Source organism: Anolis sagrei, chromosome 4, assembly GCF_037176765.1.
Source record: "Anolis sagrei isolate rAnoSag1 chromosome 4, rAnoSag1.mat, whole genome shotgun sequence".
NCBI lineage: Eukaryota > Metazoa > Chordata > Lepidosauria > Squamata > Dactyloidae > Anolis > Anolis sagrei.
Genome location: NC_090024.1, coordinates 187,595,892 through 187,610,408, shown reverse-complemented (window position 1 = coordinate 187,610,408; position 14,517 = coordinate 187,595,892). Strand labels below are relative to the sequence as shown.

Here is a 14,517-nt window from a genome sequence, read left to right as displayed (position 1 = left end):
GGCTTTGTGATGACAACCTATCTGTGCTATCCTAAAACATTGCCAACAAGCAGTGTCATCGACCTCTGAGAATTCATACAGTTAAACAAAGAACAATGTGACTCTTCAAAGTGTTGTAACACCATGATACTTGTTTGGCCAAGACTCTCAACCTTTCTTACTTTAGGATTTTTGGCAAACACTGACTGTAGAGTGGTGATACTACTGTGATATATTTATTCGGAATGACTCTTGTTTTCTCTGTGCTCTCACCATCACTTCCAAGCTACAGAAGGAAAAATTAACTGTAAGGATCAACAGAAGTGGAGCTCTGGCTATTTAATTATAGGAACGTTTCTTCGCTCTCAGTTTTATACTTCCTCTCAGTAAAGGAAGAAAGGGCTAATCTTGCTGCTAATTGGATTAGGGATTTTCATTATCAAGCCCTGAATGGTGATCAGCCCCCAGCACTCCAAACTAGAAGCAAAAGCTACAATAAACAGCTACAGCATTTTGGTAGCACTTTAACTATCATGGTTTCATTCTGTGGAAAGTTAGGGTTTGCATTTAATGAGGTACTTAAAATCCTTTCCTAGAAAGCTCTAGTGCGCACTCTTGAGCTCAGCAGGATGAAAAGCTCTGAAGCATTATTCACTTGAAAGAAGCCCAATTTTGCCTCCTGCGATGAGGCTACTTGCTATCTTCCAAGAGAAACCACACAGAAACCAGAACTTGTGATCATTATACTTTGGGGCAACAATCTTTCAACTTGAGGAATTTCGTTTCATTCCAGTGCTTCATTTATGAAACAATGGAAAAGTCGCAAGGCCAGAGTATAGGGTTACAGCCTGTAATGAACAGAGTTGCACTCCCGTTGAAGGTGCAGGTTCACAGCTTGGGAGTCCTCCTAGACTCATCGCTGAGCCAGGAACCCCAGGTTGCAGCGGTGGCTACGGAGGCTTTTGCATAATTAAAACTCGTCCACCAGTTGTGCCCATGCCTTGGGAAGTCAGACTTGGCCATGGTGGTCCATGCTCTCATTACATCCTGGATAGATTACTGCAATGCACTCTACATGGGGTTGCCTTTGAAGACTGTTCAGAAGTTTTAAATAGTCCAACAAGAGGCAGCCAGGTTAATAACTGGGGTGAATTCCCATGGTATGTCAGTTCCATTGGCTGCCTGTTTGCTACCAGGCACAAGTCAAAGTGCTAGATTTAGCCAATAAAGCCCAAAAACAGCCCCGGCCCAGTTTATCTGTCCAAACGTATCTCCCTTTACAAACCACCATGAAGACTAAGATCTTATGGGGAGGCCCTGCTCTTGGTCCCGCCACCATCACAGGCGTGTTTGGTGGGGACAAAAGAGAGGGAGCCTTCTCAGTGATTGCTCATTCTCACTTCCTGGTGAGAATAGATCAGCCCCCTCCCTCCTGTCCTTCAGAAAGTTGTTAAAAACCTGGCTATTGGACCAAGCCTTTGGGATAGTGCAATACAGCAAAAATAGGAAACCCACTGCACTGATGGGAGCCAGCATGGTGTTTTGAGATGGTTTTAAACAACTGATTTTAAAGTAGATTTAACTGATTTTAGTATTTGTGTATATTTATAGCTAATTTATGTCCCGGCATGGAATGCTTGCCGCATATATGTTGTGCTCCACCCTGAGTTCCCTTCAGGGTGAGAAGGGCAGAATATAATTGTTTCAAATAAATAAATAAAATCCAACACTGTGAGTCTAAAACTGAAAATAAATGACAGGAATAAGCCCTTGTAAGCATAAATTAACCTCTACTTTCTGTCTATTTAAATCAACTCTGAAATGCTACTTCCTTGTCTTTGGCAAGAATCAGAGCCAGGATATCTAGGATGTCTACCCTGAAATAGATAATTCTTTCATGCAAGACAACATAAGGAAAAGGTAAATTAGAATGAGTCAAGCATGCTGTCCTTGCAAGTAGACCTGAAACTCACCTCAACTTCCCAGAGGGCATTGGAGCTTGTGGCCGATGTGGCTGATTGTCGCAAGGTGGTTCGAAGAAAAACATGCAGCTTGCCCTTGTATTCATCACATGTGAGAAATTTTTCCTGCTCTGCGTGGAATAACCTTACCACATCTCCCTGTGAAAAAAGTTTCAAATGCAAGGTTTATGAGTTGCTGTCTGTGCACTGTAATGCATAACGCATGCAGAGGATGAAACCATTTCCTCTGTAAAATTCTTAGCATAGTGGGCTAAGAATTGCTGGAATTTGCTTCTAGGATGCACAGTGGATATCAAAACATATGGGTGCTCTAAAAAGTCCCATTATACACAATGGCATAATAAAATTATGTTAACTATAAAAATGGTAAAATGAAGGTTTGCTTTTTGAATTTGGAAAAAAAATATATTTTCAAGCCATAGATAGTTGAACCAGTGGATGCAGAATCCATGGATACAGAGGGCTGACAGTACCAAAACCATAGTCATAAGTCCAGACACAATCAGAATTAGACCATGAATGGGCAGCTACAGAAGGGTCCACATGCCTCTATCTTGACTTCAGAGGGTCATCTGTTCTCTTAAACAGTATTACTTCTTCAATCATCAGTCTTTATCAACTCTTCCTATCAAGTACTATTACATTCCAAGGATTATTCTGTAAAGGTAATTCCTTAACAAGCAAGTGTTTTCTTTAAAGGCTAAACACAATACTAAATCCATGTGGCTGTCTACTTGTATCTTTGTTACTCCACCTGTCTCAGCTTAATTGCCAGCTAACTAATCTGTTCATATTGGGAATCTTCACTTTAAAAAGGTCTGTTTGCAATGCTCACAACTCTCCACTACTTTTAGTCTCCTGGTAGGATAATCTAAAGTGACATATTCAAGACTGGGAGCTGTTTGTTAAAATGCCCCACTGAGGACACGGGAAGAACAGTAGAGGAAGGAGCAGAAAATATACTAAATGATTCCAGGTTGACAAGCACACAGTCCTTACCCCTTTAAGCACTTCTTCCATGTGGTCCCGGAACTGCATAAACAAGTTGATCTTCCAACTCGTGTTGCAATTGACAGAGTTCACCTGGTGAAACAAGAAAGAAAGCAGATGAAACTAAGAAATTGAGAGATTGTACACACAAGGTAAGCCACAAATTAAATCCAAAATTTATTCAGAGACATAAATCAGTATAAGGCTACAATAAATCAGTGTAAGGTACTTTGGGAATAGTGTGCAGTGGGGAGAGGCAGAGAGAGAGAGAACCCTCCAATAGCCCCTCAACATCCCCAAAGAAGGGGAAATTAGGCTTTATTTGACTTTTTTTTAAACGGCAGTCAGAAATGATGCAGTGTCACTTCCAGTACCCCCAGAAGGCAGATCCAGCCCATGTAGGGACCAATTCTCCTCTTTCACAGTCACCCATCCTAATTTAGAGTATTAAAATAATTTAAAGCATCTCCATTTAAAACTGTGATTGAAAAGCTTGGGAACCAGCACAGTTTTTCCCTAACAAATATTACTATTCTACCCCTCACATCTGCTGCTGCCATGATGTCTGAAACCACTTTACTCCTACTGCTGAGCTATCTCCTATACCACCATAGTAATGCCAGCCAACAGGATAGTGTTCCAGATCCCAAACAGACTACAGACTACTATGATTGAGTGCCCACACTCATGCCCCACACCTTTCCCCACCAACCCAATAGGTACCTCTTTGCATCCAGGATTATCAGTGAGTTCATAGTTGCTGGCATGCAGTGGCTGGCCGGCATTCACAGGATTCAGGATCACTTTGTCTCCAACCACTACCTGAGGAAGGATCACATCATTGTTAAAAGTACTGACATGAAGCACAGGAAGATCCAGTGAAGTATGAAGATATCTGGGAGGCTGAAGAACTAGCAGCAAAATCCCACAAATACCTACTCAAAAGCAAGCCCTACTAAACTCTAGGAGATTTGCTCAAAAGTAGAGTCCTGCAACTTTTATATTCTACAATATCTTTAATTTACTTCTTAAATTTTAAACACACTTGAAGTATCAATAGATGGGCTGCATTCATGCTTATCCAATGTATCTCTTACTGAAACTACTAAGATGTTCAGTTAACCAAGTGTATCAAAGAAGCACTGTGTATGACCTATAGTGGACTGACACAAATTCATAAGCATTTTGTTCACCCATGTGGCCTTGCATTCTCCACATTACATTACCAGAACCAGGGAGCTCTGGCACTTTGTTTTGTTAATTGTAGATAGCCAGTTTACTCACAGGTTCTACTACATTTTATGAATTTTACAATTTTATCAGATGGTGTTTTATGTGTGTTAGACTTATATGGTTGTTTCATAAGCTTATGTATCGCTGTTTTATGTGCAACCCTTTGAAGTGCTTTTGTGTGAGTCCCAAGCTGAGTCCATTTGGGGAGATGGTAGCAGGGTACAACTTCTTCTTCTTCTTCTTCTTCTTCTTCTTATTATTATTATTATTATTATTATTATTATTATTATTATTCTGACACAAAAACACAGTATGTCACAGCAAATGAGATATATATGCTGGATTTCGTATCACAAGTTGAACACTTCCCAAGTGACTAGGACTATATGATGTGCGCAGATCCAAGTAAGGTGGCCTTTTGCAGTTGACAGATCGTGATTTTGTCAATGTTTATTGTTTCCAAATGCCGGTTGAGTTTATTATTATTATTATTATTATTACTAGTAGTAGTAGTAGTAGTATTGTCACACACTCACGTTATCTCCATTGCTCCTCAATTTCCAGAAAGGCTGAATGAAGACCCAAGAGCCTTCGTTGCCTGTAGCATCGAGTGTCACTCTCATTGCATTCTTCTCCAGTAGAGCAGGGAGGCGTTTGTTCACTGTCAAATATTTATTGCTCTTCATGTGAAGGAGCTGGAAAACCAAACATAGTGTAGGCTGTTGTATGAAAGATTAATTTAACCCAGGGCTCATCTACACTGAGCATAAAGGCTGTTTGAAGCTAGTTTCAAACTGCAGCAGCTAGATAAGGCATGCTGCCAAGTAATAAAGCGCATCAAGCAAAGTTGGCGGAAAGTCTGAAATAAGCTCCTTAATGCGCTGCAGCACAGGTGCAATCTAAACCACATCACATGATGAAATCAGCTCCACAGAATGTAGTCATGCACTGTGCAGAAGCACTTTCTAAGATTTGGAATGTGGTGGCAAGGCTGTCAAAAATGCCCCAAGGGCATGGCTAGGCAGCAGGAAGCCAATTGACCCTTTGAACAGGTAACTCCAATGCTAACTGTCTCTTTCTCTTATTGTTTCCAGTCCATGTTCCCCCAGAGCACTAGTGTGCATCTTGTCTGGAAATAGGGGGAAAAATCATTCTCTGGTGGCTGTCAAACCAAGGTTACTGAAGATTTTGGAACCAATTCAAGGCAACCTTCCATGGTTAATGTAATCACCTTCTTAGCCTCAAGCTGTTCCAGAAATGGCAATTTAATTATCCACACAGTTAAATGGTTTCTACCAAATCAGTTCTGAACCAATGTAAGTCGCTAATATACATGTGGCCCTAGATAGTAGTGATTAGCACCCAGTACTAGTTATAGTTTTCACTCTCCCAGTCCTGACTAATACCTGTGTTCTGTGATCAAAGTAATGAATGCTGGGAAGTGAAAGACAAGTACCCCATTGGGATTAAGAGAATTCAAACATCCTAAAGGGAAATGTAGTTTCAGAAACATCCTAAAGGGAAATGTAGCTTCCACTAGGTAGAGGCAGGAGAAAGTCAATATACCATACCTGTATAACACATCCATATTTCACTACATCCCCATGCACTTTCTTATTTTCTGTTTCATTCTGTTTTTGTTCCATCTGAGCTGCATGCTGTTTGAAAACACAGAAGAATAGAAGAATGAATCCAAACAAAGCACCATCAAAGAGTAGCTAGAATGCTTGAGGAAAAGTGGATGAGGAGTCACATCGAATTTCTCTAGAGGATGAGGAGTCACATATAATATCTCTAGACAGAAGACATACAAAGGCATAGAGACATGCCTATGAATTCCATAGAGCATAGTTAATAAGTAGGCCAGCTCGAACCCAACTGAGAAATAATTTCAACTCATATGCAAAAGAAACCCAGAAATCAGAGATAGATGCAACTCAGCTAATGAGAAGGGCATTTGGGTGGCTTTTTAAAAATAATTTTTTATTGAAGTTTTACAAAGTATACATATAATAGGGAGAGGTGATGGGTACGGATATCAAGGTGAGGGGAGGAAAGGAAGGGGAAAAGGGATGGAGGGGGAAAAGTGGGTGAGGGGTTGGGGAAGGATAAGGGTAGTGTGGATGGGGGGGAGGATGTTGACTTCCCAATCTTCCTTCCGACGTTATTATCCTTTTCTTCTCTTTATTTGTTTCTTCATTTGGGTGGCTTGGGCCACCATCTCCCACTACTTCCTAAAAGTGGCCTTCTGGCAAAACTGGTTCTGATAAGCATCAACTAAATTGTACTAATACATTCTCTTTGCTACATGTTATTCTCCACATGCTGCAACAAACATGAACTCCAGCACAGAATGGAATTCTTAAGAATTATAGTTATTATTAAATGAAAATCTATTTTCTGGTTGTTGGGATTTCAACAATAACTGATGAATAGTAAATTGTAACACCTGGAATCCAACAAAAGCTCTTACAAAGATAGTAACACTATACCTTCCAAAAGTCTTGTCTCTGCCAACAATTCCATCTTTATTTCTCCTAATTCACATTTCTTTTCTCCCATAGATATCTACCACCCCATCCAATACTGTGTTGAAATAAAATATGAGAATTATGGAAATCCATAAAAAGCATGCATGTATGCAGAAGGGTGGGATGATTTTTTCCCCCTTAGGATAAACCTTAGAGTAAAGATCTACATTTTGAATTGAAAGATTAAAGGAGGAATCTGGGAGGGAGGAGGCCAGAAGTGTGGCTACTAACCAATGTATGTAGAGTAATCATGGAGTATCTCACAATGCACTCACAGAATGGAGATTTGTCATTAGTTTCACTTTAGGTAATATAATATGAACAACTGAAATGTTTAATTTCCAATCTGACTATTGATACTGCAATGTTTTGCAACTGTTGCTATTCCATGTTTTGAATTACTTTGTGATTACAGTCCATTTTAGATGTTATGAAACTTTTGGGGCACACACTTCTGTAACAGCAGCATAGAAATAAAGAGAGAAAGATTTTCTTTTGTACCAAAAATATTAGCTCTTTCCATACAATTTTATTTATTTATTTATTTATTTATCAGAAGCGAACCAAGGGTAGAGTTGTAATATATTTTAAAATACACATTGGGGACATGAGAAAAGCCTCCCCGCAGGAATGCAACACATCCGGGCATCCCCTGGGCAATGTCTTTGTAGATGGCTGATTCTCTCACACCAGAAGTAATTTGCAGCATTCATTCCATACAACTGAAAACTGAGAACACCATATGCAAAATGCAAAATATCAGTTCCCACATACATACAAAATCTACATGCAGACAATCTGAATGCACAAAGGGTCTATGAAGATGTCACAAATTTTATGTGGAGCATTGGGTAGGTGGAGCCTTCTGCCACAATCTCACTTACCTTACATTCCAGGTACATCTACACTGTACAATTAATGCAGTTTGACACCATTTGAACTCAATGCCATGACTCAATGCTGTGGAATCTTAGGAGTTGAAGTTTGTCGAGGCATTAGCACTCTTCAGCAGAGAAGGCTAAAGACCTTATAAAACCACAACTGCCAGGATTCCATAGCAATGAGCCATGGCAGTTAGTGATATCAAGCTGTATTCATACTACAGTGCAGATTTACCTTCAGTATACCTCAATTTCATTTGTCTTTATGGGGTATTGTCAGCCTTAAAAGCTCTATCACTGATCAATGCAAGTCAGTCACAACTAACAGCAGCAATGGTTTTGTATCTTACAGCAAAACAAAGCCTTCCTTCGAGAACAATGGGAAAGATTGTGTGGGAAGGAGTTGAAATTTATACTTTGTAGTGATTGGAAGGAGAATGTTTATAAAATGATATTCAGGTGGATTTAATACCAGTAAAGTCAGCAAAAATGTAATGTAGTCAATGTCAGAAGGGTGAAGGGACATTCTGCCATTTATGACTGATTTGCAATAAGGAAACATGGAAACGAATTCATGGAGAAATCCAGAAGATACTCAAATCTGAAATCCCATTCAAGACAAATGTTTCGGTTAGGATTGTTAAAGGGTAAAAATTGGCAAGACATTTTTATTATATGGCCGCCACAGCAGATACAATATTTATACTCAATTTTGAAATAACAGAAAAATTCCTTTGGTAAATAGTCGAATACAAAAATATTGAAAAGGCAGAAATTGCAAGATTAACTATGTTGATAAAAGGGAAATCAACAAATAATTTTATGAAAGACTGGAAGCTATTTATTACATTTTTGAGAAAGATAAAATATATTTTGTCAGTTTTTGAAAGTAACTCACACAATTAATTGGGGTGTCTAAAGTGTAGAAAAGCAGTGGCAGTTAAAATTATTAGCAGAAAAATAGGAAACCTATTTCTTATAGTTTAGGTATTTGTTTCCATTTGTTGTCCATGTTGTTATAGTTTGTTGTTGGTATACAAGTTGTAGCAGGCCAGGAGGCAACACACAAATACCATAAATACATAAATACATGAAATGGCTTTTTTATATCTTTAATTTTGTTCAGAAAGTAATTGTTTCAGATTGGGAAAGGTTACATGTCTTCTTTCATCTCATTAGCTTTCCATCCTACTGTGACAACCCTATGTTCTTAATTGAATTCTGAATTAATATCACAAGCTTAAATATGTACTAATTAGGGCAGCAATATTTTGCCAGTTAGCTTAACTGATTCAAGCTCTGTTGATTCATCATTTAGAAGGGGAAAAATTCCATTACTGTTAGCACAGCTGCTTGTGAAAATGACAGCAACTGACTGATATCTTAGAAGAGGTGCTCCACCCAACCCTACTTTTTGTCTCAGGCAAAATTGGCTGCCTTTTCTAAACAGCTCTGGCATATGCATTCATCACCTGAAAACACGGAAAGCTCTTCAAAATGTTGTTATTCATATGCAAATTTATGTAAATTTCTTTGCCTGAACTGCAGAATAGTTCTGGGTACGTTTACTAGGGCATTGGAAAATACTTCCGGTTGGATTCATTCCACAATAAATATCTAGATTTGCAGAGCTTATTTATTAAAATTTCTTTGGTGCCAGTTCTACTATTAGGATTATTTATATAAAAACATATGAGGGACTTTTCTGGTCCAAATCTTATTGTTGTGTGCCTTCAAGTTATTTCTGATTTATGGTGAATATGTCACAAGGTTTTCTTGGCAAGATTTTTGCCACTGCCTTCCTCGGAAACTAGCACAGCACACTTTGCCCAAGGTCACCAAGAACCCGGGATACATGCAGTCTCTGATACTGGAGGACACACAGCCACAAGGATTAAGTGTGCACTCGTGTGGTTAGTCCAAGATATTTTTTTCCAGAGGTGCCCTGATCCAGATGGAAAGCATCCCCTGAGCCCTTTGGCTATCCAGACGGCTGGCAGGGCTTGATGATGTTGATGATGTAGCTTCTGATGTAACCCCATCAGAAGCTACATCACCAGCAAGCCTCTGCCAGGAAGCTGCTTGTGGCCAGCAATACAGTGGTGGGTCTGCTGGGAGTATGAACTGCTAGATCAGACTGGATCCAGTCTGATTTAGCTGTTCACATGTCAAAAATTGTGAGATCACTCTGAAATTTCCTGGAAGCTCTGGAGTAAATCCCATTTCCCCTTGAGCGACATCAACAATTCTATGGAATCCTGGGTACTGTTGTTTGGTGAGTCACCAGCACTCTTTGGCAGAGAAGGCTAAAGACTTTGTAAAACCACGGTTCCCAGAATCCCATAGCATTGAATCATGGCAGTTAAGGTGATGTCAAGCTGCTTTAATTCAATCGTGTATATGCACCCTAAGTTCCTTCCTTCTTCTCATCTCACTTAAGAATGATTGAAATGTTATAAAATGGCTGGTCCAACCTAATAAAAAACAGAGACGTCATGAGAGTAGATTTCTGCGCCTGCCTTGAAGAAAAGCAAAGGACCTGTGTGGTGCAAATGAGTTTCCATGTGCCATGAGTCACCTTCCTCAAAGCCATGGCATCAAACAATCTTCCCAGTAGGTGGTTCCCAAAACATAAATCCACCCTGGCAGAGCCTGTCTCTTTAGGGATGCTTCACCGGCAATCCAAAGCTTTAAGAAATGCTACTGCGCTTTTATTTAATTATACCCTAATCTCTCCCAAAACACAGGATTAGTATTTGACTGGGTTTTCAGTCTGGCAGCAAAGCTGATGAAAGCAGAGCATGGACAACTTGAGAGAGGGTTGGAGTTCTGGGGAAACAGAAGCAGCAAAAGGAACTCAAAGAAAAATAAGCAAATAGCCCTTGAGGCTTCTAGGCTTGGCCAGACCACAGGAAGTATTGGAAGGAACAGATAGTGAAATGGATCGAAAGAGGAAAAACCAAGAAAGCATGTTTGTTTGGCCCAAGGTGCAGTCAAGGGAACAACAAACCTGACCATCAAGAATAAGATATTCTTCAAAACCTTTTTGACAGCACAAAGACAGCTCTAATTTTTTTCTTTTGTTCCTGCCTTTCCTTTTCATTTTGCCTCCTATTGGGGTAGACAGCTCCTAGAGACTGGCTCCTCATCCCAAAATTTCTGCCTGTGGGAGAGGAATCTCAGAGCAAGAGAACTGCCTTGAAAGGGTGGGTATATTATTTTTATTATTTTTAAGACTTAATGTGGTGTGAGCTATTTATATGACATACTTTGTACAATTGTGAGTGATGCTTAATGTATTATGCTTAATAACATCATCCTTGTAATCATGACCTGGTAAACCACACAAAGGTGTCCTGCTAGGTCTCAGATTTAGACCCTAAAATCTCAAGGCCCAGCATAGACTTGATGTGGCAACCCCACCTCCTATTTAGATCAATTTAGATCAAGCCTCTTTACTCAAGGCTTTTTTTAAATCTCAATTCCTTATGTGTAGAACAAAACCTGAATTGAGAATTCAGCATCCAGCAGCTGACCTTTAAAACTGCAAAAATTCTGAAAGTGCATCATGAAAATTCAAAAGCTAAAGGTGTGTTTAGTAAGAGTTCTGTTGGTAAGCAGAAGACATGCGGGGCCTGCAGCCTCATGCTCTGCACTCTGCCAGCAGTAGTTCAAAAACATGTTTAATGCTGCTTGTGAGAAATCTGATATAGAGCCATTTTATATATACATATATATTTCTATATCTATAATTCACAATCCATGCCTATATCTAGATAGATCGAATTATATACGCTGGTGAATTCGGGTTAATTGACATAGAATGTGGGTTACCTTGGCAGAGACGTTTGTATTGGTACTTTGAATAATGAGTACTCTCTGTCTCTGCTTCCACAAAAATACAGCCCTGGCTTCCTTTATTAATACTCAACCCAAAATACAGTACCTGCCTGAGGCATCTTTTTAAAAAATAAAAATAAAAAGATGCAATGAATCTGTTCCATCTAGCAAAAATGGGTAAATTACAGACCTGCAGCCAAATACAACCCAGCTAAGGCTGTTCTCTGTGGCCTCTGGCCCTGCCAGGTTGGACCAAAAATGTATACACTGCCCCCTGAACCCTCCATGAACAGCAATTCACTTTTTAAATTGATTGCATCTACCTTGCTGTTTAATGTTAAAAAATAATTCAAACATAAAAATAGATATCTTGCCAATTATGGTTTGGTTTCTACCATTCTCTCCTCCTCCTCCTTGTATTTCTTTCTAACTTTCTTCCTTGCTTTTCTGGAAATCTATGTCAGCCCTGAAGGGTCCCAGCATTTGGAGCCTTGACTCACTACAGTTCCCAAACTTAAAATTGTATATAAAATTTTATTGGTTCTTATGAAGCATGCATCAAGAGTAAAATCCTTGATGTCAAAGAACAGGTAACAGATGCCAGCTTCAATAGGTGCGCAGTCTCAAGTGGAGCGCTACAGCATGGTGTCTTGGGGCTGACAATTTTCAATATTTTATATATTTCCCACATTTGTATCCCGCCCTTTTCACCCAAAGGAACTCAGGGCAGCCTAACAACAGGCAGCAATTTTATGCTGACAACATACAATTCCAAAAATAGCAACTGCAATTAAAACCACATAATTAAATCATCAATTATTAAAATATCAATTAAAATCATGCAAGTTCAAATCGCAGTCCAAGATCTGTCCATTTGTCAGTCACATTAAAATTACTCTCATTATTGCATTGCTACAATTACTGCTCAAATGCTTTGTCCCACAACTATGTCTTATTTTTTTTTCCTGAAAGACTGGAGGGGCAGGGCTGCTCTGATTTCATTGTGGAGGGAGTTCCACAGATGAGGGGCCACCACTGAGAACGCCCTCATGTGTGAAAACCACAACATACAGAAATTAACAAAGGTCAACTCAAATTAAATAAAGTGCTCGGTAAAACGTGGCATTGAGTTGAGCTTTGTTAATTTCTGTATGTTGTGGTTTTATGTAAATTGACACGTTATTGATTTTATAAATGCTGATGTATTGCATTTTATATGTTGTGTGGCACCATTGTGCGCTTACCTCCAGGTAGATCTTCATGACTTTCTCTCAGTTTAAACTAGCCAGTGGGAGAACAAAGTTCCTTGACAAACAGCAATAGATTTTGTTTTTCTTAAGGTTGGCTGTATGGTAGATTAGGTGATTTGTAGAGTTTAGAAAGGTTAGAAGAGAATGCTTCTAGAACACCCAAAAAACCTACAACAACCCAGTGATTCTGGCCATGAAAGCCTTCGACAATACTTAGAAAGGTTACTTTTGAAAGTACAACTAGTAGCCATGCTGGCTAGAGGGATTTAGGGAATTAAAACCCCCAAGAATAACTTTTCCACATTTTGACTATTTGTTGCCATACAGCCAAGAGTCTTTGAATAAGCAGGTATATTATAGCAGCATAAAATCTGCTATTTTAAAATCTGTTTTACAAAAGCTGGACTTTGTTGGGAAGTTGGATTTGAATTTTACTCTCTCTTTATATTATGATTGAGAAACTGCATGCAAATGTATTAAACAAAGTAGGAGCAATGTCACGCCTCCCCTAAAATTAGAAAATTCCCTTCCTTTGGATTTCCAACAATAATTTACTAATTTGCCTCCATGTAAACTAACCACAGTTGCTGATGGTGAGGAGTTACTATTTTAATCTCATTATACAATATAAACGGCACTGGCCAAGATCCAACAAACCAGCAGAGCAGCTGGGTCTCACTGTAAAAAAATATAGGAAAAGGCAAGTGAAAGCCATGATACAGACAGGCCAACACACATTCCACAAGCCTATTATACACATGCAGAAACTGGTATCAGGGAAGAATTCAGCATCATAAGAAGCTTAGTTTTCACTTTTTTAACAAGAATATTTTTAACTGGGTTGCTGTGAGTTTTCCAGGCTGTATTTATTTATTTACAACATTTCTACCCGACCTTTCTCCACCCCGGAGGGGACTCAAGGCGGCTTACACTTAGGCAACTATTCAATGTCTTCACAAACAATATACAATAAAAATAAACATTTAAAATGTGTGTGTATATTTATAGTAAATGTTTGTGTATATTTATAGTTTATGTCCCAACACTGAATGTTTGCCATATATTTATTTTACGCATTTGTACCCCGTCCTTCTCACCCCCGAGGGGGCACTCAGGATGGCTTGTATGGCCATATTCCAGTAGCATTCTCTCCTGACATTTCATCCACATCTATGGCAGACATCCTCAGAGGTTGTGAGGTCTGTTGGAAACTAGACAAGTGGGGTTTATATATCTGTGGAATATTTTTAACCCTTCAAGCAGTGATTATATATTTGGCTGTCTCTAGAGGTACATCTACTGTGGATTTAATGAGGTTTGACAGAACTTTAACTGCGATTTGTAGTTTGGTGAGGCACCAATACTATTTGTCGGAGAAGCCTGGTTCCATGATTCCATTGTGTTGTCAAACTACATCAATTCTACAAAGCAGATGCATCCTTAGTCTTGCTCTAGAAATGTTAAGTATCTGGGATTGCAGGTACAGGGACAGATATCAGATATCCTTACAACCAACTTCTATCCTGTGCTATGAACCAAGACATTTGGGGTAATGAAACTCCATCCAGGATAGCTAATGGTGAAGGGTTCTGGAAATTAGAGTTCAATGACATCTGAATGTGAGAAGAAGCATGGTATTATGAAGCAGTTCTTAACTTGTGGTCTGTGGAACCCCAGGTGTCCCTCATGTCCTCATAGGAGAGCCACAAACTCCTGAAGAAAAGTTATGAGGTTTTACAATTAAGAAAGAAGATGGAAAGAAAGATAAATGGAGAGACAAGTGTCCAGAAACTGATTATATAGAAAAGCAGTAGAGTTATGTCTTAGAGGT

At 39.2% G+C, this 14,517-nt stretch overlaps 1 protein-coding gene across 3 annotated transcripts in view; it reads right to left on the bottom strand.

The window, feature by feature from the left end:
* Positions 1 to 14,517, bottom strand: part of ITPR3 (inositol 1,4,5-trisphosphate receptor type 3) — a 137,462-nt gene that overhangs the window by 74,244 nt on the left and 48,701 nt on the right. For all 3 annotated transcript variants that reach the window (XM_060773131.2, XM_067467987.1, XM_060773130.2), the window contains 5 exons: positions 5,756 to 5,842; positions 4,721 to 4,879; positions 3,675 to 3,773; positions 2,961 to 3,044; positions 1,953 to 2,099 (listed from right to left, as the gene is read on the bottom strand). In XM_060773131.2, coding sequence (XP_060629114.2) covers positions 1,953 to 2,099; positions 2,961 to 3,044; positions 3,675 to 3,773; positions 4,721 to 4,879; positions 5,756 to 5,842 — 576 coding nt within the window. The remainder of the gene's footprint in view (positions 1 to 1,952; positions 2,100 to 2,960; positions 3,045 to 3,674; positions 3,774 to 4,720; positions 4,880 to 5,755; positions 5,843 to 14,517) is intronic.